Source organism: Acipenser ruthenus, chromosome 58 (assembly GCF_902713425.1).
Source record: "Acipenser ruthenus chromosome 58, fAciRut3.2 maternal haplotype, whole genome shotgun sequence".
Taxonomy (NCBI): domain Eukaryota; kingdom Metazoa; phylum Chordata; class Actinopteri; order Acipenseriformes; family Acipenseridae; genus Acipenser; species Acipenser ruthenus.
In genome coordinates, this window is record NC_081246.1 from 3,591,598 (window position 1) to 3,619,236 (window position 27,639).

General features: G+C 40.6%; 4 protein-coding genes across 8 annotated transcripts in view; 2 read left to right on the forward strand and 2 right to left on the reverse strand.

Annotated features, from left to right (window-relative positions):
- The window catches only part of LOC131724942 (zinc finger protein 397-like), a 98,103-nt gene extending 78,730 nt beyond the window's left edge, over positions 1-19,373 (forward strand). The window contains exon 4 of the transcript XR_009320359.1: positions 19,099-19,373. The gene's annotated coding sequence lies outside the window, so the exon portion shown is untranslated. The remainder of the gene's footprint in view (positions 1-19,098) is intronic.
- LOC117407671 (zinc finger protein 436-like) overlaps positions 1-27,639 on the forward strand; it is a 155,598-nt gene that overhangs the window by 66,621 nt on the left and 61,338 nt on the right. Inside the window, exons 3-5 of the mRNA XM_059017925.1 lie at positions 9,968-10,165; positions 12,149-12,883; positions 16,375-17,870. Coding sequence (XP_058873908.1) covers positions 9,968-10,165; positions 12,149-12,883; positions 16,375-17,423 — 1,982 coding nt within the window. The 3' untranslated portion in view covers positions 17,424-17,870. Of the gene's footprint in view, positions 1-9,967; positions 10,166-12,148; positions 12,884-16,374 lie in introns of the transcript that reaches the window.
- Positions 1-27,639, reverse strand: part of LOC117407633 (zinc finger protein 184-like) — a 156,734-nt gene that overhangs the window by 21,136 nt on the left and 107,959 nt on the right. The gene's annotated exons all lie outside the window — the stretch shown is intronic.
- Positions 659-27,352, reverse strand: LOC131724940 (zinc finger protein 510-like). Of its 5 annotated transcripts, none has more exons than XM_059018056.1 (4): positions 26,578-27,352; positions 24,405-24,725; positions 1,379-1,400; positions 659-1,348 (listed from the first exon to the last, which is right to left on the reverse strand). In XM_059018056.1, the coding sequence occupies exons 1-4, from the start codon at positions 26,903-26,905 to the stop codon at positions 766-768; spliced, it is 1,254 nt and encodes a 417-aa protein (XP_058874039.1). In that variant the 5' UTR covers positions 26,906-27,352; the 3' UTR covers positions 659-765. The 5 variants fall into 5 exon arrangements, with proteins under 5 accessions (XP_058874039.1, XP_058874040.1, XP_058874038.1 ...); XM_059018057.1 differs by lacking the exons at positions 24,405-24,725; positions 26,578-27,352 and adding exons at positions 5,791-6,255; positions 7,776-8,196; positions 9,939-10,054 and having other exon boundaries at positions 659-1,400; XM_059018055.1 differs by having other exon boundaries at positions 659-1,400.

The following is a 27,639-nucleotide window of genomic DNA, read 5'->3' on the forward strand; positions in this document are numbered from 1 at the left end:
CACACAGAGAAGAGTGTTTCTACACAGAGGTCATATAGCTTTCACAACGCTTCATTGGGCAGGTGTCGGTACATCTCAGAGTGCATGTGGAAGTCATCTTTTTTGGCTCAGAAGAGGTGCTTGGGAAGAGTGATTTTGGACATAGCAGTGTGGCATATGCAGCTGTTTGGGCAGATACTGATTATTATACAACGTCTAAACACATTCGGAACAGCAAGGTGGGATAGTTTATGTTTTATTTTTCAAGTACTGCTGATGTGCCCTTTAAATCTACAGACAAATGGAAAACAAAACTACTAATATTGAACTTCTGAGCCATTCACTTCTTTCAAACACAGCTGCTTATGCTTGGGAAGCAGTTGGCAGAAAAGCCTGAAATGGAATTTCAGCAAAACACACAACCACACACAAGGGGCCTTGTGTTCAGCCCTTCAGTCCACTCCGATCCAAGATATCCCAGGTACATGTTTTCCAGCTCTCCGCAACAGGAACTCCAATGCTGAGTATGTGCATGACCACATTCTTAAACAAGGGTGAGTCTGAGAGTCCCATCAAACCTTGCTGGAATGGTATCTTCTTGTCTGTTTCAAAGTGTAAACGCAGGCCTGTTTTTGTTTTAAGGAAGGATTTTTTTTTAACCCTGAATGCTTTATGAATATTTTTGTTAACCACATTAATGTCTTCAGCGACAAGTTTTTTGTCTTGTGAGAATTTCCTGGTTTTAAAGGTGTTCCACCAGATTAAGCCTCTCTCAACATTCACCATTCAGGGTTTCTCTCCTGTGTGAATTCGTTGGTGTATTTTAAGGCTCTCTGCTCGAGTGAAATTCCTCCCACATTCATTACAGTGGTGTGGTTTCTGTCCTGTGTGAATTCGCTGGTGTCTTTTAAGATTTCCTAATTCAGTGAATCTCTTCCCACAATAATTACAGTGGTATGGTTTCTCTCCTGTGTGAACTCGTTGGTGATTTTTAAGATGTTCTAATTGAGAGAACCTCTTCTCACATTCATTACAGTGGTAGGGTTTCTCGCCTGTGTGAACGCGCTGGTGGATTTTAAGCTGTGATAAGCAACTGCAACTTTTCCCACAATCAGCACAGGGAAACAGAGTCCCTCCTGTGTGATTTCCCTTGTGAGTTTTAGGAGATCCTATTTGACAGGAACTCTTCCCATCTTCAGTAGAGCAAGACAAGGTCTTCAAGTTGCCCTGGGTTTCAGAATCGGTCACACACACAGAATTTGCAGGTTCTGCACTCTCCAGAAACAACAGCACTTGTACAGTTAAATTCTCTTCTTGTGGTGTCGTCTCTCTGCGTTTCTTGCACTGCGGTTTGCCACTAGAAGAGTTTTTGCAGTGGAGTGATGGAGTGGAGTCATGATCTCCTTCATCTACATTACAAGCTAAAGAAAGAAAGAGAGACAAAGGTTACTGTAAAGCACTATTACACATTCACTCTTCTGCAGGGCTCCCCCTCATAACCATGACCAACTCCTAGAGTGAACTCTGATGAGAATACAGTCAAACCCGCTTAATATCACTCCTGTTAATACCAGCCTGCTTTTATATTCATTTTAAATCTACCTTTAAGAAAACATATTGACAACGTTCAACAGCAGATGATCCAGCGGGGAGCAGTGAAACTTTTCCTTGTTAAAGGTGTTTCTAAGGTTTTAAAATGATTGTTCTTACCTCTGCCATATTCACAGCCCCCTTCTCACTGAATGCTACCTTGCCCATCTCATCCATGCTAAAAGCCTAAATCTGGATGTAGCTGAGTTATGGGTGGTAACATTTTTTCCCTTTTCTGGCTTCAAGCTTAAACCGCCTATTTTTATAACAAAGTTTTTTGTAATGAATGTCCTGACTTTAGTAAACGTTAGTATTTGTTATGTAAGCAGTAACCCACGCCTGGGTGCTTTGGGAGCAGGGTGGGTCAAATCAGTTTGCCAGGTTTCAAAATAAGCCCTGAAAAATTAAAATTGCAAGTAGATTTTACTGTAAACTCGCCATGTGGGTGACTAAGCATCTCAACAGCTGAAATCGCTCCATATCCAGTGTCCAATCAACTGTCTCATTAATTAGGTGATTAAGTGCTTCAGTCATAGTCACTCAAGCGTGTCATGGTCAAGGATGAATGATAGAGTGGGCAGCAGTGTGGAGTAGTGGTTAGGGCTCTGGACTCTTGACCGGAGGGTCGTGGGTTCAATCCCTGTTAGGGGACACTGCTGCTGTGCCCTTGAGCAAGGTACTTCACCTAGATTGCTCCAGTAAAAACCCAACTGTATAAATGGGTCATTGTATGTAAAAATAATGTGATATCTTGTAACAATTGTAAGTCGCCCTAGATAAGGGTGTCTGCTAAGAAATTAAGAAGAAGAAGAAGAAGAAGAAACCAAACACATTTAGTCAATGTCCATCATTTATATACCTTATTTTTTTTTAAAATAAATGTGTTATAATAGTAATAAGTTTCTTTTGATGCTCAGTGTATTTTATTTATTCATTTTGATGTATTTAATATATTATGTATTTGTGCATTTATAACATTTGATGAATATAGGTCTATTTCCTGGCATTTTTTGTATATATAGTCCCCTTTCATGTATATAATTCCCTGTTGTTTAATGCACAGAATATAGTTCCCTGGCTCATCGATTGTAAATAGTTCCCCTCCCACAATTTAAAGTTAATATAAAAAGATACGCTACATGAAAACAAAGCATGCAAAAGCAATGTCCAAAAAATACACACGTCTCCTCATTGTCCCCATAAAGGTTAACATGGCCACCAGGTTTTGAATGCGATTTATCCCACCCTGGTTGTGAGACACAAGGGCCCAGGCTGAGTGCCTTCTACTACCCAGAAGGACAGCAGGACATGTCTTACCCACACCCCGTTGACGGCTACTATGCTCATAAACAAGAGCTATGTTTAATTTCTAAAAATAAAAAAGTAAGATTTTAAACTTTAAATTAAGTTGTATTTATTGTATCCTTCCGCTAGTGCGAAATGGTTCCGATAATTTGTCTTTAGAAGCTACACATTTGCTGTAAAAGCTTATTATACTGTATCTGACTGTATATTATTATTTATTTCTTGGCAGATGCCCTTATCATAAGAACATAAGAAAGTTTACAAACGAGAGGAGGCCATTCAGCCCATCTTGCTCGTTTGGTTGTTAGTAGCTTATTGATCCCAGAATCTAATCAAGCAGCTTCTTGAAGGATCCCAGGGTGTCAGCTTCAACAACATTACTGGGGAGTTGGTTCCAGACCCTCACAATTCTCTGTGTAAAAAAGTGCCTCCTATTTTCTGTTCTGAATGCCCCTTTATCTAATCTCCATTTGTGACCCCTGGTCCTTGTTTCTTTTTTCAAGTCAAAGAAGTCCCCCGGGTTGACATTGTCTATACCTTTTAGGATTTTGAATGTTTGAATCAGATCGCCGCGTATCCAGGGCGACTTACAATTGTTACAAGATATCACATTATTTTTACATACAATTCCCCATTTATACAGTTGGGTTTTTACTGGAGCAATCTAGGTAAAGTACCTTGCTCAAGGGTACAGCAGCAGTGTCCCCCAGCAGGGATTGAACCCACAACCCTCCGGTCAAGAGTCCAGAGCCCTAACCACTACTCCACACTGCTGCCCACACTGTATATATTCATAACATTATTTGTTTTATATCTGTGCATATATCCTTTTTCAATCTAGATCTGTATTATAACAACTATATCAATGTAAAAGGAAGTAGGGGGTGACATTTTCATTGATTTTGTTTCCTATGTAGCGAAGATGTTTATGTTGAGTATAATAACTAGAACTTAAATATTTAATGTGAAATTGAGAAAGAAGCAATTTATTGTTACAAAATACCTCCTAAAAGGTCAAATATCATTTGAAAAACACTTTAGTTTTTTCTTGTATATTTTATTATCTTGCAAAACAAAAACACACTGAAAGATGGTGTGGTAAAAACGGTCATAAAATGCTGGGCTGCGGGGTGACATCTATGACAGAAACGCTTGCCTGTAAAGGGGTTAAAGGTTGAAAATCTGATTTTAATAGAAGAGCCTGGCTCAAATCCAGATAAAGGCAGATTTAGAGAACGTTGATAATACAATTTGAAGCTGCTTACTATTTTAGTAATTGTATTGGTATCGTATACAAACACCTGCTTGAAGCTAACTTTACTAACATAACTACGGCTTGATATTTTTGGTTTTAACTGATAATAACCTAAAATAACATCCCCTAAGACCTATTTAGAACACTCCTTTTGTATTTTTTTAAACCGATAAACCTGGGCTGTTGGAATATTATTGTAATATCAATCATTCACTACTGGTTCTGCATAAGAAAACGTCTTTCAGAAGGCCGGCAGTGTATATACAAAATCTCAGGATTAAGTCAGTTGGTTAAACTCTCCTGTTAACTTTATGCTTGTTTGCAGTGTTGCTCTGCAGTCGTGTGTTGTTGTTTGCCTTCTAAATGTTTGTATAAAGTTATTTAAGGGTCTTGTATTCAATAAGCTTTATTGATAAACCAGGAAGTGAGTTGAGAGGTCGGAAAACAATGTGTACAACGTGTGAGCTTTAGCAACAAAACTGTAAGATTGTGGGGGCTCCCGAGTGGCGCATCCAGTAAAAGCACTCGCTGGAGTGCAGGATGCGCTCTATAGTCTGGACGTCGCGAGTTCGAGTCCAGGCTATTCCACAGCCGACCGTGGACGGGAGCTTCCAGGGGGCGGCGCTCAATTGGCCGAGCGTCGCCCGGAGGGAGGGAGGGTTAGGTCGGCCAGGGTGTCCTCCGCGCAGCAGCGACCCCTGTAGTCTGGCCGGACGCCTGCGGGCTTGCCTGTAAGCTGCCCAGAGCTGCGTTGTCGTCCGACACTGTAGCTCTGAGGCGGCTGCACGGTGAGTCTGCAGCGTGTAAAGCAGGCGGCTGACGGCACACGCTTCGGAGGACAGCGTGTGTTCATCTTTGCCCCTCCCGAGTCAGCGCAGGGGTGGTAGCGGTGAGCTGAGCCTAAAAAATAATTGGGCATTTCAAATTGGGGAGAAAATAATAAAAACTAAATTGGCAACGACTAAATTAAAAAAAAAAAAAAAAACTAAGATTGTAACCTGTCTGCATCGAGCTGAATTATTCATATAAGAGCTATTTCTAAACCACGTCTGAACCCCATCATTCACAGTGTGATAGATACGTGGGCTGTGAAACGAAATACTTCTCACAACTCTCCGATTCAAGATGCATCCAGACTTCTACAATGCCTGAATCCTCAATGTGGGCATCCTCACTTCAACACAGTAAGATAACCTTTGTATATGTATTAGTGAAACGTGCATAGAATTTATTACAGAAACTGAAAATGGATGCGTTTGAGTGTTGTTTATGTTCGATAATAAATGAAAATAACCAATTTTGCCAAATAAAAAATGAAAGCACCCCCAAACTCAACAAAAAATAAAACGAAAAATGTAAGCCCTGTTTATAACTAGGTAACATAAAATTGGCCAATTTGCTTACTAAGAAAACTGCGATTTCCCCAAGGAACTGAATTTTCCCCCCCAAACAAACAGACTAAAACACACATCATTTGCTCGCTGTTCTAGTTTGAATCTAGATGTTTCCCAAGAAAATGTGTAGTAAAGCAAACACTCTCCAGTGTGCACAGCCCACCTCGCAGTTGAATACTTTAAAAAGACAGTCAGTTCTGGTACAAACACTAAAGGAAACCACTGCAACCCCCATGTGACTGCATTGCTGTACTCCGCTTTACTCACATGCTGTGCTGCTCGTGGACGGCATCGCTCCTTCCTCCTTTCCATCTGCAGCTCTTTCCTGAGGGGGGTGATGTTTCCTCTGAATGGACCCCAGCACAGTGCCCTCTTCTCCAACACTAGAACCAGTGTCTTCAGAGACAGGCTGATTGGGTTTCATGCAGATCTGTTCAGGAGGACAATCCTCACAGCGGCTAGATTCCATCTCAACTATATTCTCCTCCAGTGTATCGACTTTATTTTCTTTATAAACTTCCTCTGTGATGTGATCACACTGCAGCTCTACGGTCTCCTCTTTAATGTGGACAGCTTCAAGTTCAGGGATCTCTTTACTTTCTACAATTGTTAGGTCTGTAATCTCCATTATTCTTCCACACCACTCCTGATCACAGATTTCCTCTTGTGTGTAAACAGCTTCCATCACTGGCCCCTCCTCTGCTTCACTGAAAGCAGGTCTCTCTTCAGAATCTGAGTGAAACAAACGTGCACAAGTTTTTAACTCTTCCCTTCCTGGACAGGCTTTTCAGAACTCTACTGATAAACACACCAGGGTGATTCCAAGCTGACCTCATTCTGGAGAGGTGGTCACTCATCCCACTCGGATGTGCATGAAAATCACAGATACTCATCTAATAGATCCACTGGGGTACTAATGGTAATTGGATGACTCAGAAATGCTAACATAAAAATGGTAGTGAAAGAAAATAATGATCTTGAATTGATTTTTAGCAGTATTATTATTATTTATTATATAGCCTATCATCTCCAAACCACTTGTGCATCAATATTTAATTTTTGATGAAGTGGGTTCCTACTGATATTAGGCACAGCTGCATTTTAATAACAGCAATAGAGGCTGATTGAATTAGATACGTTTCTTACTGAGGAAGGAAACCCAAGAGTCTACAGAAAATAATATACTGTGCCCCTTTGGATCATGTTTATGTTGGCTTCAACAAAGAATACGTCATTGCTAGTTATTACAATGTTATGAGGGTAAGGTTTTGATGTTGTAAACATTTTTAAATGGCACACGTGATTATGCTGGGACGGGAAGTAAATGGTAATGTTATAGACATTTAAAATTACTGTGTAAATTATTTTGGATGACCGGTATTTATATTTGTAGAAAGGAAAGTGAAGAGACTTCCAAATACTGTCTTATTGAGTCCAATGACCTGTAATTCAAGTTTTAACAGTGACTTTGGTATTCCGTCCTAAACCAGCAGTTTACTTGTGACAAAATATCCATTAGATAAACACACAATACATTCAACTAAATTATTAAAACTGAAATAGCAAGGTATTTCAGTTTTTTTTATTTCTTACAACTATTTCCCAACATAAAACCAATGTCACCTTACAATAATTGATTTTGAGTTTCAGTGTTTTAAAATAAAATATCAAACAGAACAAAATTTCAATGTACCATTTGTAATTCAGTAATATGAGAGAATTGGTCAGGGGTCTGAATACTTTTGCAAGGCACTGTATATCTATACATTATAATATATATATATATATACACATTATAATATATATATATATATATATATATATATATATATATATATATATATATATATATTACACACACACACATATAATTAGTCTGCCATGTATTGCAATTGTTATACCATTCAGTAGAGAGAACAATATAATGGGGTACTGACTCTGAAACCTCCAGACAGATGGGGTACAGTTTATAAAAAAGGTTGAAAGACATAGAGAGACTTTTATACTATGTGTCGAAATCATTACCAGGACATTCTGTGAGCTGAAAATTAGGTTGTGGTCAAACATTGCTATAAAATGTGTAGATCTAAAACCGAAAATATTCGGTCTATATTTCATAAGTTGTGAGAAAGGTATCTTGAAAGTGTAGCTGTAAATATGTTAGTTGGGGGCGATCCAGCTAAAAATAACAGCAAAGGATGTTTAAATGGCATTCATGCAGCTTTTTTTAAACACCAGTAATGTTAACTCACCTTGAACTCTGATAAATAATCCCAGTCGGGGTTCATGTTTCTGAGAGGTTGTTTAATGTCTGCATCTGCAGCGTTCATGCATTACCGCACTGCTTTCAACTCGCTCTCTGATATTTCCAATCTCAGCTTCAGACTTTCATTCTCTTTCTCCTTTCCAGCCATTTCCATTCGGAATTCAGTGAATTTGCCGCCGACAACTTTTGTGATTTGGCACAAGACGGTGTCTACAGCCGCTTTCACTGCGTGCTCGATGGTAGAGGCGAGCTCGTCTTGAAAGAACGACACGGAGACGCTGACGACCATCTTCACTGGTTTCAGTTTGAGACTCGCGTAGCAGAATCCCCTTTTGAGTCAGAAACACCGGCTTTGATTTTACTTTTTCTGTAGAATTCCCATTCATATATAATCAGCGCTATTTCTGCTGTGATAAAGAAAGAACACAAACAACAGACCCGCATTACTTTAGTTTTTCAGTATCCAGGGGCTATACTTACCAATCGTGTGTAAAAACATGACTTAAATTGTTCATACGCAGAGTTTAGAATGTTTGCACGCACAATTAAAATCTGATCGTGCGTAAGGCACTCGTACGCACGTTTCTAATACACGTTAGTAAATCTCAACGTCACTAATAGTTCGCACGTGGAAATGTGCATTTAAAACGCCCCTGTATAGTTGTAAATGTACCATCTGTCACGGCTGTGTTTTCTCCGCGACTACCCACACTGCTGTTTTGAAGAATACATGAATCGTGGGTTCCGCCTGGCCATTTAGCCCCAGCATTTGGTAGACTGAGTCTACTAAATTATTTCAATCTGCTGTCCGTCAGTATAAGGACACTGAATGTACTGAGGACTTGTGAAATGTCTCCGATCTGTCTTTGAAAGGTACCAGCGGCCCAAAAGCCACGACTTGCAGGAATGGCATGAGTGTGCTTGGTTGATCGCTCTGTTATACACGCAATTGCTCTTCGTTATGCGGTGATGGAGTCTCTTTTAATAGGGGTTAGAACTATTTTTTCTCGCAGTACCATCATTCTAATATAAGGAAACGACGGTACGCATAAATCTCATACTTTCTGTTAGACTGTGCGTACCCAGCGTTTTGAATGAAATGCGTGCTTACGTACGATTGATAAATATAGCTCCTGGAGAATTTACCACGTTTGTTTTCTTAAAAAAAATCACATTGACCACCTGAAGTTCTCTGTAGCTACAACTGACTGGGTCCTCTCTGTCTGTTTAATCTTAAATTAAACAGAAAAAGTGACTTTGTCTCAGGACTCCATGCAGGCAATACACGAATACAAATACACACATTACTAGAAAACATTTAAACCCAAACTAAATAAACCATATGTGATAAAATGCTGTAAAAGCACCAGTGACCCTTGCAATCTCTCCACCCTCCGCGTCAACAAAGCAAACTTTTCTATTTCAGATAATGAAATGAAAGCGTCACTACTAGTAGGCGTGCCTGGCTGGAAACGTCGCGTATTATTGGCTGCAGAAACACTCTATACCCAGCTTGCGAGGCTGATTGGCGGAGTGTATGAAACTGGACACCGGAGTTCGCCATTTTGGCTCCGACAGCGCTATGTTTTACTGCGCCAGCTTACAAGACGCTGGATCCGAAATGGCCCCGGTTTCGACCTTGTCTGCTCATTAATACGCGCTCTCTCTTGGTTTTGTTATTTCACAAGCTGCTGCTCCGCGTGTGTGCGTCATTGTGTTTAAACGAGACTGTTTCATTATTTTGGTTTCTTAACGGTTTGCAATGTTTGTTTGTTGTTAACGGAACTCTTATTTAAAGAGGCGGTTTATATCGGAAAGACTACAAGACAGAAAGAGCAACGCACAACGACTGCAGAGAGAGGTAAACACAACTTAGTTCACTTTGATTTTAAAGTACAGTGCAAAAAAATAAATGGTATTTTTTTAATTATGCGAATATCCACAGGACTGCACTGTTGCTAACTCGCATGGCTGTGCGTGTAGAGTAAGGAGACCGCGTGGAAGTTAAAACCATCTGGACTCTTAATTCAGGATCGGGGATTAATAAAATATATGTAGACAACAGATTAAATAGATTCAGTTTCGGAGAATGATGGTTTAAATGTATTTTTGGTATTGTAATACATGTACATATATATGAGTTATTTACCAATGTTTTTAGTGTCTCCTTTTCTTCAGTGAGAACGGATCAGCCTCACTCAAAGGAAGTTTCTGAGATGGAAGCAGCTCACATCAGCCCAGAGCTTCCTATTCGATGGGTTGTTTCTGCAGACAGGACTGTTGAGATCAAGGAGGAAGTGACTGAGCTGGGGTGTGACCAGGCCAATGAGCGGATCCTGCAGGAGGAAACCCCACCTTCTAGCATCACTGAGAGAGGTGAGTAACACTGGAATGCAGATCTATAGAGGGGGGGCTTTATTGAAAGAGGGGAAGAAAGCCTGTGGAATACATTGTGTTAGGGAGTCATTTATTTTAGTTTGGGTTCTTCACCTGAAAGCTGTTGACAGTCCAGTTTGTTTACATTCTCCATTAATAATTTACACCCCAGTTTTGGAACCTGCTTGTGGCAACATCATGTCACTGTATGATATTATTGATGCCCTAATTTACATGGAAACAGTGTTTATTTCTCAAATAGTCTAAACTGGAACTATTGTACACATGAAAGTGGATTGCTTTTAAGATCAGACTGTAAATATGTGAATATCCTGATACGTGCTTAGAAATGTACAGACACGTTTTTCATTGTTAAATGTCTGTTATTTGAACAGGTCTTCAGGGTACAACTGACTGAATTATGAGACACAAAGTTACATAACATTTACCTAAATATTTTAAAATGATTTTGCTGCAGGTAGATATCAATGCTAAGACTGTATACATCAATTCAATTATTATTATTTGTTTATTTAGCAGACGTCTTTATCCAAGGCAACTTACAGAGACTAGGGTGTGTGAACTATGCATCAGCTGCAGAGTCACTTACAACTACGTCTCACCCGAAAGACGGAGCACAAGGAGGTTAAGTGACTTGCTCAGGGTCACACAATGAGTCAGTGGCTGAGGTGGGATTTGAACCGGGGACCTCCTGGTTACAAGCCCTTTTCTTTAACCACTGGACCACACAGCCTCTTCAATATTTTACAGCAACTGATTGTATCCCTGTAGTTGCTCTATTAGTTGTTGTGAAAATGTCAAAGCAGTCTTCCACAGGCAGATCTGCATATTTCTTCTTCACAATGATATAATGGGCAGTGTTTACATTGGGGGTTGCCTTGTTCTGTGACCTGTGGGCGACCCGACCCGAATATCGCCAGAAATAATATCAAACATGCTATTGAAATACAGAAAGCATATTTCAATTCAAAACGCAAATTTAAAAAGAAAACCAATACTCTCAGCGAAGCATCCAGTTAGACGAACATTTTACTTGGTAGATTCAGATACAGACACGCAGCATCATGTTTGGATAAACCGAGCTTAAAAAAAAACAGCAAAGTTAACGCAAAGATGAGTTTCCCGTCTTTTTGACATCATGCACTGTACGAATCCACTTTAACTTTTACTATCGTGGAAAACAACAACTTCGAAATGTTTCCAAACAGAACTTTCCACTCCTAAACATTCTCCAGTAGACAGCTTTCTTTTTATATCAACAGCCTCCATACTTAATAATGCAGAATCACTTTTTGGCTGTATTTTTTAGAGCATAAACACGAGAACGCAGAGTCGCCTCTCGCTGCACGTTTCACTCTTTGCTCGCGTGGGATGTATGATTCTAAATCGGAAGTCATTTTAGGAGGTATTTGCAAGAGCAAAAAAACACTCGCTAAAATGTAATTATGCATTTATTTATAAAGCACCCGAGCCCAAGTGCTTGACCCGACCCGAACCCGACAGTAGCAGCTGAGGATGAAGTTTCACACTGGAACTCAACAGGTGACTCCTCTACAGGTCCTGTCTGGGGTCTCCATGCCTCAGCCACTTCTATCAGGGTCTCCCTTCTATCTGAGAATCCATGATAATTCCATGCTCTTTTCTTTCAGGGCTGTTCTTCATAAGGCTTGTAGCCGCATTCTTTAGCAGCATGTTTGCAGTTTCTCCAGCTCTATCTATAGCTTTCTCAGGCTCGTCATCTCTTTATTTTCTTTTTCCTTTTAGATTTTAAGGAGTGCAGGTACCCGTTGGTACCTCCTGTATTAGATGCCATGTTGTAATGTGCACTCCAGGTTAGAATGCTGAGACAAGTTATGAAAAAATGTGCTTTGTGGTCAATAGCAGGCATTCGGGGGCACGTTTTTATAAGGTGTGTAATGCATCATATGTAAAATAAAAAAGATGTCTTCTGGTTTTTTTTAGGTACTGGTATGACACTGGTACGTCTTGGTAGAAGAGAAGAATCAGAAATGGCATCTTCTCACATTAAAGAGGAGACTCCTGAACTGGAACCTGCCCTCATTAAAGAGGAGATTCCTGCACTAGAATCAGTCCATATTAAAGAGGAGAGTCCTGTACTAGAATCAGTCCATGTTAAAGAGGAGAGTCCTGTATTAGAATCAGTCCATATTAAAGAGGAGAGTCCTGTATTAGAATCAGTCCATATTAAAAGGGTTATTCTCAATTCTAAACCCTTAAGCAGCTTGCAGGGCTCTCTTCCCTGTCCTGGATGTGGGGAGATTTTTAATCCTGAAGGAAACCTTGAAACATCTCCTGGAAAGACTCTGCATCGCTGTGCTGGATGTGTGGAGACTTTCATGGAGTCAGGAATCTTGAACGGACAGCAGCAAACAGGCACTGGAAAGACTCCATATAACTGTCATGAATGCGGGGCAGATTTCAGACCCCACAGCACCGTGAAACACCACCTGCGAGTTCTGAAGGTACAGCTGGGTTATCCTTGTGAAAGGCAGGATTCAGAGATGGAGCCTGTCCACATTAAAGAGGAGCTTCCTGAACTAGACCCTGTCCATGTGAAAGAGGAGCTTCCTGAGCTGGAACCTGTCCACATTACAGAGGAGACCCCGGCACTTGAACCTGTCCAGATTAACGAGGAAAGTCCCGAGGTAGAATCAGCAGAACGTGAACACCTTTCAGGTAAGACTGAAAGCATGCAGAGATGAATGACAGGGTGTATTGCTCTATTGAAAGCACGCAGAGATGAATGGCAGGGTGTATTGCTCTATTGAAAGCATGCAGAGATGAATGGCAGGGTGTATTACTCTATTGAAAGCATGCAGAGATGAATGGCAGGGTGTATTACTCTATTGAAAGCACGCAGAGATGAATGGCAGGGTGTATTGCTCTATTGAAAGCATGCAGAGATGAATGGCAGGGTGTATTGCTCTATTGAAAGCATACAGAGATGAATGGCGGGGTGTATTGCTCTATTGAAAGCATACAGAGATGAATGGCAGGGTGTATTGCTCTATTGAAAGCATGCAGAGATGAATGGCGGGGTGTATTGCTCTATTGAAAGCATGCAGAGATGAATGGCGGGGTGTATTGTTCTATTGAAAGCATGCAGAGATGAATGGCGGGGTGTATTGCTCTATTGAAAGCATACAGAGATGAATGGCGGGGTGTATTGCTCTATTGAAAGCATGCAGAGATGAATGGCAGGGTGTATTGCTCTATTGAAAGCATGCAGAGATGAATGGCGGGGTGTATTGCTCTATTGAAAGCATGCAGAGATGAATGGCGGGGTGTATTGCTCTATTGAAAGCATGCAGAGATGAATGGCGGGGTGTATTGCTCTATTGCTGTATACTGTAGTGTGATAGATACTCTTCCGGTAATCTGTTGCTCCTCACAATTCTAAATGTGGACGTCCTCATTTAAACAAAAATTAAAAATGGAAAACCTCAAACCCTAATGATATGGAACACTATTAAATACAAAACAAAGACTGCCATTGAGATGTTACGGTTTAAAAAACACATCTGATGTATTTCAGGTAAAAACAGTACATGAAGTAGACCATGCATTTTTTATAATCCCTGCCATTGTCGTGTCTTCGCCATAAACAAAGTGGTCATAGACACATTGTCATGAAGTATTAATATTACTTTTTAACTGAAATAAACACTTCAAATAAATGTGGAAAAAACTATATTTACTCACAAACAATTACTAACAAAATCTAGGATTGCATTCCAAAATAAAAATAATTTAAATGTTGACCTAAAACAATAAAACAAGTGATTTATTTTGCAAGCTTTAGTACCACATGCAGCTGATCAGCAGTTTCTGTATCCTGGGTAGAGTTGGTAAAACAGGTTGCGATGCATATTTCTCATTTCTATCAATTGTCATTTCTGGAAGACAGCTGTATGATTTATTTGCCTTCATATACGCCTAAAGAAATACGCATATCTACAAAAATAAATGAACAAATAATTCAGCATCAATAATTTAAGCCAATTTGGAGTCACTCATGGTGTGTAATTTTACTGAACAGCTAATCTCGAAGGATCAAAGAGTCAACAGCTTAAAACTACTCCCTGTCATGGTTTTATTATTCCTCTATAGGAAAATAATACATTCAAACTGCAGTATAAAAAATATCCCTGAATATCTGAAAAATAAGATTTTCCAGGAGTATTGGGACTATTTTGCCCTGGCAGAAGGATACATGAAAAACAACTTAAATCTGAAGTTTAAAATCGTAGTGTTTTTTATAGAAAATAAATATAGAGCAAGTTTATGAGCATAGTAGCCGTCGACGGGGTGTGGGTAAGACATATCCTGCTGTCCTTCTGGGTGGTAGAAGGCTCTGGGCACTTGTGTCTCACAACCAGGGTGGGATAAATCGCATTCAAAACCTGATGGCCATGGGACTGTTTATGATGGTCAACATTTTCAAATGGGGACAGTATGAGGAGACGTGTATTTTGCACACACATTGCTTTTGCGTTTTCACTGCTCCCCCCGATCATCAGCTGTTGAACGTTGTCAATATGTTTTGTTAAAGGTAGTTTTAAAATTAATTTGACACCCATTATGTAAAAAGAGGCTGACATTAGCAGGAGTGATATTAACACTAGAACCTCCAAGATTTCAGACTACATACACCCACCTCACCAGCAAAACGTGCGGCTCCGTTTTAAAAACAGCTTTGATATGAAAATGAAAAACAAACCATCAGATAGAACTTAATGTTTTTATTTATGAACATCATACATCACATTTGCAGAGCAGAAACACTATTTACGTTGAAAATTACTTTCATCTTTTTTTCAAAAAGAGCACATATACATTAACGTGAAAAACTAATAAAATAAATTTTACGCAATAAAAATTATAAAACATAAATAACTAGTTATAAAAATAGCATAAAACAAAAATATAACATCTTCTGCAGCGTGAAAGCGCTTTCAGTGAAACAGAGTTCAAAGGCTGTCTGTCTGTTCCGAGTTCTATTAAAGCTTTCTAAATACAATCTACACAGAAAACACGCTTTTCAACTGTAGCAGCACATTTGCCACAGACTGCCTTTTCACAACGGGTGCAAACATCATAAGTTCTGTTTCTATTGCATTTAGCATCCTTTTATTCCAGTCGGCTTTCGTGTCTCTTATCAAAATGTTCCAGGGCTAGCTGCAGAATGAAGCCCCTCCGAGTGACTGTGTTGCCCGTGCACTCCTTGTACAAAACCAAAGCATTGATGGCTGCCAAGTCCACAACATTATAAAAAACAGACACAGGCCACCTGCGAGTACTGCCTTTGACAGAATACAGCCGTGCCATTTGATCCACTATATCCACACTGTATTTCGTTGCGTTGTAAAATGTCTCTGGCTTTCGTTTAGGATCCATCATGATGGTCACTGATCTGTGCAGAGCTTAAAATACGCACATTTTTTTAGCGTAGCTATATCACACTGTGTTGTGATTCAGTGTGTATATTTTGGGACAACTGCTAATAAAATTAATAATATATGATGTGTAGAATGACTTTCATTAGTGTTTCAGCACTCGACAGGAGTATATAATACGTTCTTTCACAATGACTTAGATTTTATTACAAAGCCCAGACTAAATTGTTGGCTGTATTGTATTGATTCAATGTGCCGCGTAAACTGTGGGTCTGGCGGTTGAAGAAGCAAGCGCTTATAACGTATTCATTTTTACGATTCTGCAGCTGAAACACCGTATGGGTATTTAATTCAAATATTTACTAACACTTAATAACAGACATGCACGAGATGTTCACATACGCAGAGATATTTAAATTTGAATTGCAAAAGCAGCAGTGTGGAGTAGTGGTTAGGGCTCTGGACTCTTGACCGGAGGGTCTTGGGTTCAATCCCAGGTGGGGGACACTGCTGCTGTACCCTTGAGCAAGGTACTTTACCTAGATTGCTCCAGTAGAAACCCAACTGTATAAATGGGTAATTGTATGTAAAAATAATGCGATATCTTGTAACAATTGTAAGTCGCCCTGGATAAGGGCATCTGCTAAGAAATAAATATGCATTCATCACAGTTCACTCTAGGAGTTGGTCATGGTTATGAGGGAGAATCGCTAGCAGAGTGAATGTGTAAGAATGCTTTCCAATAACCTTTGTCTCGCCTTCTTTCTTTAGTTTCTAAAGCAGATGAAGGAGAACACGACTCCACTCCATCACCGCACTGCAAACCACTTACTCTGGAGAGTACAGAGACTGCACATTCTGTGTGTGTGAACAATTCTGAAACCCGGGGCAATTTGAAGACCTTGCCTTGCTCTACTGAAGATGGGAAGAGTTCCTGGCAATTAGGATCTCCTAAAACTCACAAGGGGACTCACACTGGAGGGACTACATTTCCCTGTGCTGATTGTGGGAAGAGTTTCAGTCATGTTTCACAGCTTAAAATCCACCAGTGTGTTCACACAGGAGATAAACCGTATCACTGCTCTGAGTGTGGGAAGAGATTCAGTCGTTTATCAAACCTTAGAAGACACCAGCACAGTCACACAGGAGAGAAACCACACCACTGTAATGAATGTAAGAAGAGGTTCTCTCGAATAGAACATCTTAAAACTCACCAGTTAATTCACACAGGAGAGCAACCGCACCACTGTAATGATTGTGGGAAGAGTTTCATTTATTTATCAAAGCTTAAAAGACACCGGATATTTCACACAGGAGAGAAACCGTATCACTGTAATGAATGTGAGAAGAGGTTCTCTCGAATAGAACATCTTAGAACTCACCAGCAAATTCACACAGGAGAGAAACAACACCACTGTAATGAATGTGAGAAGAGTTTCTCTCGATTAGACTATCTTAAACATCACCAGCAAATTCACACAGGAGAGATAGCACACCACTGTAATGATTGTGGGAAGAGCTTTACTGTATTAGGAAGTCTTAAAAAACACCAACGAATTCACACAGGAGAGAAACCGTACCAGTGTAATGACTGTGGAATGAGTTTCAGTCGAACAGAGAACCTTAGAATACACCAACGAATTCACACAGGAGAGAAACCACACCACTGTAATCAATGTGGGAGGAGTTTTACTCGAGCAGAGTGCCTTAGAAAACACCAACGAATTCACACAAGAGAGAAACCGTACCACTGTAATGAATGTGGGAGGAGTTTTACCCGAAAAGACAGACTTAAGAAACACCAACGAATTCACACATGAGAGAAACCCTGAATGCTGGGAGGGAGTTAATCTGGTGGGATACCTTTCAAAACCAGAAAGTTCTCGCAAGACAGAAACCCTGTCGCTGCAAAGATTCATGTGATTAAATGTATAATGTATTTAGAGTTCAAAATCATTTTTAACAAACAAGCCCCTCTCTTATATCTATAAAAAAAACAGTACCGACCATCGTGGGATTTGTTGTTCTTTCTTCTTTAGAAGTCTTCAAACAGTTTCCACAGTCCTAAAGGAAGGTAGGACACCGATGTATTGAATTCGCAGTGCATAGCTTAGAATTATAATGTTGTTTAAATGCTTGTAGTGATATTTGTTGTCTATATACAGTATGTGTAGGTGATGCTTGATGTAGGCGTTTCTGAAGTATTGTTCATATCTAGTAGTTTTTCTTCAAGGTATTTAGCTTCTGAATAAACTTTATTTTCTCAAGTAGTCTATTCTTTTTCTTTGTTTGTTAAACAGCACTATCAAGCATTTAGTGGAACCCAAGACATTGTTAAACTGAGCCATTCTAATATTACAATATCTCACATGTTTGAAGTAAAAATACACATTCACACCCGAGTAAGAACCTCTGATCCTGCTGAAATAAGAAACTGTGGGGGACTTGTATCAAGATCAACCGACACAGCACTAAATTGGAGGAGTGTAAAGTAGCGCTCTGCCGCGGCACAAATTTGACCCCGTCCCGAATGTATTGACTGGCCCAAAATTAACGAGGCACAGTGCAAACTGGCACATGTAAATGTGCCTGTGTTCTGAAACCCTCAAAATGGGTTAACGTTAGCACAGATGAACAGACTCATCTGAAAAATAGCGCCTCCCCTCCAAATAGGCTGCCTCAATCAAAACAATAGGTAGGTCATTTGGAGTACTCTCCCTCTGTTTCTGGGTTGTTAGGGAAGGTTAGGAGCCTGCACTCTTCGCCGTAAGAAATGTTTCTTGGGCTCCCGAGTGGCGCATCCAGTAAAGGCGCTCCGCGTGGAGTGCAGGATGCGCTCTATAGTCTGGACGTCACGAGTTCGACTCCAGGCTATTCCTTTGCCGACCAAGGACGGGAGCTTCCAGCAGGCCAATTGGCCGAGCGTCGCCCGGGGGGAGGGAGGGTTAGGTCGGCCAGGGTGTCCTCGGCTCACCGCGCACCAGCGACCCCTGTAGCCTGGCCGGGCGCCTGCGGGCTTGCCTGTAAGCTGCCCAGAGCTGCGTTGTCCTCCGACGCTGCAGCTCTTGGGTGGCTGCATGGTGAGTCCGCAGTGTGAAAAAAGTGGGCGGCTGATGACACACGCTTCGGAGGACAGCGTGTGTTCGTCTTCGCTCTCCCGAGTCAGCGCAGGGGTGGTAGCGGTGAGCTGAGCCTAAAAATAATTGGCCATTCTAAATTTGAGAGAAAATAATAAAACTAAATTATTTTAAAAAAATGCTCCTGCCTACCGTGAAAAATAGTCATTGTATTTTCCTTACAGTATTTTACATTACTGTACTCTTCACCTCCCCTGTTGATCTCATACTTTTATCAAGTAGAAGCAACGCTACAATAGCTGTACGAGGTCTGGCTCAATGCCGTGCATTTGGTTACTACGGCAACGGGGTCAAACAAATACCGGCTGTTTGGGGGCACAGTGGTGTCTGGCCATGGGGAGAGAGCTTCTGAAGATAGGTTAGGATGGAGGGGGATTTGATTCATTGCCTTGCTGTCTGAACTGATATAAGTTACAAATAGAAACAATCCCAATGGTGTATATACAGTTATGGGTAATGGGGATTCTCCAGGTGTAGATGTTTGCCAGTCCATGTTGGAGCCTGGCAGGTTCCATATGCGTGCTTCTGTTTGTCTCGTTGCTCTACAGTAATACATGAATGATAAGTTAGGCTACAGCGGTTTATTTGTTCTTTTTAAACTCCTTTCCATTTCACATCTGCAGCACCACACTTGATTTAGTCTGTTTGCTCATGTGTGTTTTGTATTGGTGTTGTTGTCTGGACATGTTTGTGTATAGCTGTTGATTGAGTTGGATAAGAGGCTCCTTTCTGTTTGAAGGAACACTGGATCTGTGTAACCTTCCTCAGATGAGGTGGAATCACCCCCAACACAAAACAAAGACAAATCACAGTCAATTATTTATCAAATAAATGATGTCAATATTATGATTAAGTGTCAACGTGCTAAATGGGTCATTCCATGATAAATCACCCTGAGGAATATTAGATTCAACACTACCAGCTCCAATTTAGGGTTGTTGATGGCAAAAAAAATAAATAATACGTTTTCAGACTGATCGGGTCAAGGGGTCAAAGGTTATAGAGGGGGTCACAATTTGATTGATTTTGAACCCCACCCACCGTTTGATCAATCTGCGAAAGAGCGTGTGGCAATTCACATGGAAGTGAGAAGTGACTTTGAGACGCCACACAGGCGCACAGGATTTATTATCTACACTGGGTGTTTATATTTCACACTGTCAGGTTTGCTACCAGCAATGGTATCGCCCTGAGGTACTGTACGTGTAGAAATAACATTTCATAATCAAAAAGAAAAGTTGTACTTTAAGCAGAGTCTCGCAGCCTCTGCAGCACGGTGTACAAGCATGTGCAAGGTCACGTTGATACTGGCTTCATTTTATTAACATCTTTAACATAAGAGCAACCAAATGTGTGAATGCAAGGACGCTGTTCTCTTCCCTCGGTACACTTTTATAGGATTGCCAAGATCCCTCTGATCTCAAATAAATCACATCCCAGGGACTGTAGTTTTAACCAGTATCTAACATAAACAATCTCAAATCAAGCAGCTGTCTTCCTCAGCTGTCTCCGCTACCTTTAGGTAGTCTCTACTGCCACCTGCTGCTTTATCGGGCACAGGCAGTTTCTTTTATTTTTCCTGGTACGTAGACTTTTGCTCCCAAGACCCGCCCCTCAACCAATCAAAAAGGTCCGAGCGACACACCCTCGTTCAACCTTCAGTGTCAGCTCCATGATTGACAGGCGGGTTTTGGTCCTTTGGGAGAAAAAAAAAATCGAATATTAAAAATCTGAAAAATAGACACGTATACATTACCCCATCCCACTCCAGAAAATTTGGAATAATAATGGCAAAGGTAGCACTAGTATTTTTTTTTCTCAATGTAAATGTTTTTTATCATGAGCGACCCTGAGCACCGAGTCTGGTGTAAATCAGAGGGGTGGGGGTGTTACCTGTTGGGCGATTTGTCACGGAATGACCCAAATAGATTTAGTTTCACTGTAACAAATAAACTTGGTCCTTAGGCAGGTAAGTGTATCACCGTTTGTTAGGACAAAGATAATAGTGACAGACAGCAGGACCTGAAAAACACATTGAAAAGAAAAAGTTCCACAAAAGTCATGGTTTAACATTTATTCAATACAATTCCATACATTAGAAACTTGTTCTATGAAAACATAATTCTATGAAGAAACTTAAATTAATATCCCAAAGGTGGAATTTTGTGAGGCAGACAGACTAACAAGTTCAGCTTGTTCGAAGTGGAACATGAATAGATTTTAGCTTTTTGGCTGACAGCGATGTGGGGATGCGGTTTGTGAATCGTGGAGATTTTGTTTAGACAAAAAGTTCCAAGCAGTAGTTACATCGTATGTTACTATTGGATCAAATATATAAACACATCTCGCTACACAGTACAGCAGCAGTGTGGAGTAGTGGTTAGGGCTCTGGACTCTTGACCGGAGGGTTGTGGGTTCAATCCCAGGTGGGGGGACACTGTTGCTGTACCCTTGAGCAAGGTACTTTACCTAGATTGCTCCAGTAAAAACCCAACTGTATAAATGGAGAATTGTATGTAAAAATACTGTGATATCTGTATAATGTGAAATCTTGTAACAATTGTAAGTCGCCCTGGATAAGGGCGTCTGCTAAGAAATAAATAATAATAATAATGAACACATCTCGCTACACAGTACAGACCACTGTAAATCAATACCATGTTTATTGAATTTTTCCAGTATTGCATGTACAGTTGTAATGTATCTGTTGGAATACAGTGAATTAACAGTACAGCTATGGGCAAAAGTTTTGCATCTCCCTATATTATTAAATCATTTTGCTTTAGAGTCGAATGAAGCCTGTGGAATAATGCTACGTTAACATACTGAATTACATACCGCTTTGTAGTTTTCCATACTTAACGAAAAACTGACAATTTAAAAAGGTGACATTTCGAAATCCAACATGCCTTAAATACAACTGTACACTGTTAAGGCTTCCGATAGATATCGTTCTGTAGACAGCAATCACATGACCTTAACACTGACCTATCGCCAGAGCGCTCGCTCTGTGTCCCGCCTCCAGATAGACAATCCGGCCCTGTGATTTGGGAATTTGTGTTTTGATTGACAGTTCTCTAAACCTTGCTACGGAAACTATATATTTTTTACGTCTAGCCGTTAAAGTGGGCTCAGAAAAAATGGAAAATGGACTCGGGGCTGGGATAGTAATAAAACCAAATAGAAATAATCTCTCAGCAAAAAGAAAAAAAAATTGAAAACTGAATAGGTCGATAGTTTTCAAGCGAGGAAGTTTAATTTTACTACAACCATTAAAATATTTCATATATAAAATGTAATAAATTTTTAGCATTTTGGATGTTCGCACTCATGAACAAAAACTCAAATTATGTTATTTGCTTCTTAACAGACATCCTTATCCAGTGTGACTTACAATTGTTACATTATTTTTTAAATACAATTACCCATTTTTACAGTTGGGTTTTTACTGGAGCAATCTAGGTAAAGTACCTTGCTCAATGGTACAGCAGCAGTGTCCCCCACCTGGGATTGAACCCACGACCCTCCAGTCAAGAGTCCAGAGCCCTAACCACTACTCCACACGGCTGCCCATGTTAGTATAAAAGGATAATTAATAATAATAAAAGAGAGTGTAAATGACCCACTGTTGTGTGTGTTTGCAGCCCAGCTGCGAACTTAAAACATTTGAAAAAATAAATAAGACAAGGAATTTTCTGACGCCTAAATAGGGTCTGACAAAAAAAATATATTTTTCGTGATGGCCACATTCTTTTTTCTTATCAGACATCTATCCAAAAAAAAAAGTGGAAATCGCATTGAAAAGTATGGGGGATGAAAATTTGAATATCTGTTGAATGGATTCATATTTGGTCTTGGTTCTGGGTGAGGGAAGAAAATTGTGAAAAATGTGTCCATTTTTTCATATTAATCTCTTCAGTGACCGGGTTTTTGTCTTGCAGTAATGTTCTGGTTTTTAGTAATTCCCACCAGATAAACTATTTCCCAACATTCAGGGATACATACAGCGGTATTGTTTCTCTCCTGTGTGAATTCGTTGGTGTTTTCTAAGGCCCTCTGCTCGAGTGAATCTCCTCCCACATTCATTACAGTGATATGGTTTCTCTCCTGTGTGAATTCGCTGGTGTCTTTTAAGAGTTCCTAATTCAGTAAAGCGCTTCCCACAAACATTACAGTGATATGGTTTCTCTCCTGTGTGAATTCGGATGTGATTTTTAAGATGCTGTAATTGAGAAAAACTCTTCTCACATTCATTACAGTGGTGTAGTTTCTCTCCTATGTGATTGCGCCGTTGTCTTTTAAGGTGCGATAAACGACTGAAATTGTTCCGAAACTCAGCCCAGGAAAATGGAGTCCCTCCTGTGTGATTTCCCTTGTGAGTTTTAGGAGAGCCTAATTGACAGGAACTCTTCCCATCTTCAGTAGAACAAGGCAAGGTCTTCAAGTTGCCCCGGGTTTCAGAATTGTTCACACACACAGAATGTGCAGTCTCTGTACTCTCCAGAGTAAGTGGTTGTCTGTCTTGTACAGAGGGAATTTGAACTCTCATTGTTTTAAAATGTTCTTCTTGTGGTGTCGTCTCTCTGTGTTTCTTGCGCTGTGGATTGCCACTAGAAGAGTTTTTGCAGTGGGGTGATGGAGTGGAGTCGTGTTCTCCTTCATCTACTATAAAAGCTAAATAAAGAAAGAAAGAAAGGAAGAGAGACAAAGGTTATTGTACAGCATTCTTACACTTTCACTCTTCTGCAGGACATACCCTCATAACCATGACCAACTCCTAGAGTGAACTCTGATTATAACAGTTAAACCCACTCGATAACATTCCTGTTGAGGGACTCCAGAGTGGCGCATCCGGTAAAGGCGCTCCGCGTGGAGTGCCAGATGCGCTCTACAGCCTGGAGGTCGTCGGTTCGAGTCCAGACTATTCCACAGCCGACCGTGGACGGGAGCTCCCAGGGGGCGGCGCTCAATTGGCCGAGCGTTGTCCGGGGGGGAGGGAGGGTTAGGTCGGCCAGGGTGTCCTCGGCTCACCGCGCACCAGCGACCCCTGTAGTCTGGCCGGGCGCCTGCGGGCTTGCCTGTAAGCTACCTGGAGCTGCGTGGTCCTCCGACGCTGTAGCTGCGAGGGTGTTGCATGGCGGGCCCGCAGAGTGAAAAGAAGCGGTCGGCTGACGGCACACGCTTCGGAGGACAGCGTGTGTTCGTCATCGCCACTCCCGAGTCAGCGCAGGGGTGGTAGCGGCGAGCCGGGTTGAAATAAAAAGAATTGGACATTTAAAAAATTTGAGCAATACAATTATAAGATCAGGTTTACATGCAAGTGCTGTATTGAAATGTTTCTTCTGGTGACACTTGGCAACCCAATGAGACATCCCAGCATCGCTATAAAGCTGTGGGAGCAGCATGACTAGAAAGAAAATCTACCAGAAATGGGGAAAGATCTAACAGCATTTGAAAGTGGCATGATAGTGGATGCAGATCTCAGAGATGCCACAGTAGCAAGGATAGGTATGTTGCAAGCCGTAGACAGTGGTTGGGCAGCCTCTCTAGCTTAAATAGAGGTGAAATGATAAAAAATATGAATCTTCAGCACACTTCAGTGCTTAGTAACCAGTTTCTGAATGATTAATAATCAGCTCAGTGTTTCTTGTTTTGTATGATTACCTCTAAATCCCAGTTCACAATCAGGTGGACAATCATCACACAGGCTGGATCCCAGCTGGTTGTTCTCCTCAAGTGTACAGACATTATTTTCAGCAGGAACTTCCTCTGCGATGGGGACACATTCCTGTTCTATGAATTCCTCTTTAATAGGAACACATTCCAGTCGAGGGACCTCTTCATCTTTAACACATGTCATCTCTGTAACCTGCTTTAGACTTGCACACCACTCCTGATCAAAGGACTCCTCTTGTGTGTGAACTGATTCTATCCTTGGCCACTCCTGTGCTTCAGATTTAGGTACAGCATGGCTGTCTTTGGGATCTGTGTGAAAGACAATTTTACAACATTATAATAATTTATGAGGTGTTTTTATTTATTTATACAGATATAGTTTCTGAAGAAGTGCTTTTTGTAATATACTTATTTATTTTTAAACGGATATAGTGCACCCAGTGACATTATCCTGAGCTGGGAATGAGGCTGGATCCAACACTGCTTGTAAAGTATTTGCGGCAGAGGGGTGAACAATGCCTCAAATTGAAACGGAAATACATTTTCTTAAATAATAACAATAATAAAAGAACATTTCGCCTCACCCACATTTCCATGTTTTATATTTTTGTTACAAGCATTGTCTGCAGAACTGACCCTTACACTTTTCATCACAAAATATAAACATGCACGGCTAAATCGACGATGCACGTTCAGGGTATATATCTAAAATGAAAAAGTATAACCGGTGTGGTAAAGTATATGGAAACGTTAGAGGGGGTATACTGGCCCCCCACATAACCCAAAGTCTGTACCCCGTGGCTTAAATACTGTGATAAAATGATAGAAAGAAAAATGTAGTCCTGCCATTTAAAAGTCTGATCAATGGAGACATCCGTCTCACTGCGCGCAAAGCATTGTGGTATTATTATTATTATTATTTATTTCTTAGCAGACGCCCTTATCCAGGGCGACTTACAATTGTTACAAGATATCACATTATACAGTATTTCACATTATACAGATATCACATTATTTTACATACAGTTACCCATTTTTACAGTTGGGTTTTTACTGGAGCAATCTAGGTAAAGTACCTTGCTCAAGGGCACAACAGCAGTGTCCCCCACTGGGGATTGAACCCACAACCCTCCGGTCAAGAGTCCAGAGCCCTAACCACTACTCCACACTGCTGCCTGACTATATGGAGTCAATACAGGCGTGCAAAATGTTGCTGGGTTTCGCCATTTAAAAAAAAAAAATGCATAACACTTTTGAAGTAGGTTTCACATTTGCTAATGCTGTCGTTTCAAAAAACGACAACATTAGCAAATTATGACAATACGTAGTTATTATGAAAAATGCTATTTTCTGAGCACAGTCCCGATCGTTTGCGCATGCGCAGAAACACCGCTCTGAAGAAGCGTATTGATTAAATCATTTAACAGTCCGGTAACACATAACAGCATAAAATATTATCAAGACACAGCAATAGAGTACAGTAAACTACCAACATTTTTTTTTTAACATGATAAAAACCAGCAACATTTCGTACGCCTGCATTGACTCTCCATAGAGTTGTTTTGCCTAACTCTCTATATTCCACAATGCTTTCTTTGCGTGCAGTGAGACGAAAGTCTCCATTGAAAATCAGTCGAGTATCTTGTTAAATAAAATATATTTTGAAACGCCCTTCTAAATATTATTGGCTGAAGCAGTTTTGAGTGAGGCTGGATTTTCATTGGTTAAAATATTAGTGTGTGCTCCCATTGGCTAGAAAGGTCGCAGCGTTTTCGGCACAGTGCGAGATTGACAGTTGGAAGTTTGTCTGGTTGATTGGAAATTTGCATGAATTGACAAATCAATTAATTAATTCTTAGGTGAATTAACAAATACGTTTATGAATTACTGTATGAATTGACAAACTAACGGCCGGTCCATAAGACGGCAACGTTCGGGCGACAAGAGTTTGCAAACCAAGCAGAAACATGATTTTGTCATGTGATGAAAAATGTCACCGGGTTCACCTTTGGACAATGAAGGAAGCAATCTAGGCTGCTTTTGAAAAAGAATTGAGTCCTATTCTGGGCAACACGTTGCCCTGTTGTTGACTGTGTGTGTAAAAAGTTATTTTAAGAGATGGACTAACCAAGCAATATACCATAAAAAAAATCAATCTTACCTTGAAATAATCCCTGGTTCTCGTTCCTCTGAAAGTCTTGTTCATTGCAGTCGGGGTTCATGTTTCTGAGAGGTTGTTTAATGTCTGCATCTGCAGCGTTCATGCATTCCCGCACTGCTTTCAACTCGCTCTCTGATATTTCCAATCTCAGCTTCAGACTTTCATTCTCTTTCTCCTTTCCAGCCATTTCCATTCGGAATTCAGTGAATTTGCCGCCGACAACTTTTGTGATTTGGCACAAGACGGTGTCTACAGCCGCTTTCACTGCGTGCTCGATGGTAGAGGCGAGCTCGTCTTGAAAGAACGACACGGAGACAATGACGTCCATCTTCACTGACTGTTAGTGTAGTAGGAATCCTCTTTGCTTTTACTGGAAAATTAACATTTAATATAAAAGCTTTTCTCCTAGTGCGATAAAGAAACTCGTTTTTCATTGCATTAGCGCTCCAGTCTGTCTGAGTTCTTAAATAACACAGAAAATGGACTCTCTTTTTCAGAACTCAAGCTGATAAGAAACGCAAAAATGCTGTAAAATCATCATCAGCTGCTCCTCTCTCCCCTGCATAAACAAAGCAACGTTTCAATTTCCTGTAACTAAATGATAGCGTCACTAGTAGTAGGCGTTTCTGGTTGGAATAGTCGCGTATGATTGGCTGCAGAAACATTCTAAACCTATGGTGAGCGAACAGAGCAACAGCGTGCTCGTGTTTTTATAGCGCAGACTTCCGCAGTTCTGCGCAGCTGCGTGACGTCACTAGGCTCCGCCCGCTGCAATGTGTGCAGATCCTGCACTGCGCAGCTCTGAGAAGTTGCTGCTGAGGCTGGCTGAGGTTGTGAACCAAAGAGACGATGCAGAGATCATGAGTGACCTGCCAATCGCAATTCAAATAGTTACTAAAACTAATGCTGCCTCCTTGTTAGTGGAGGGGAACGACATGTTATATTGATGCAAAGGAGTGAACAGCATTGTCAACGCTGTATTAAATAAATGTTTTTTTTTTTGTTTTTTTTTTAAATAAATGTATTAAACATGCAGCCATGCAATCGTATTGACTGTGAAAC

What these genes read in the sequence shown, in the direction of transcription:
- LOC131724940 (XM_059018054.1), bottom strand. Translation starts at nt 26,905, where the DNA reads ATGGACGTCATTGTCTCCGTGTCGTTCTTTCAAGACGAGCTCGCCTCT. An exon ending in GAACCAGGGATTATTTCAAG is followed by an intron (nt 24,726 to 26,577) that starts GTAAGATTGATT and finishes TCTTTCACACAG; the next exon opens with ATCCCAAAGACAGCCATGCT. An exon ending in TTGTGAACTGGGATTTAGAG is followed by an intron (nt 23,415 to 24,404) that starts GTAATCATACAA and finishes TTCTTTATTTAG; the next exon opens with CTTTTATAGTAGATGAAGGA.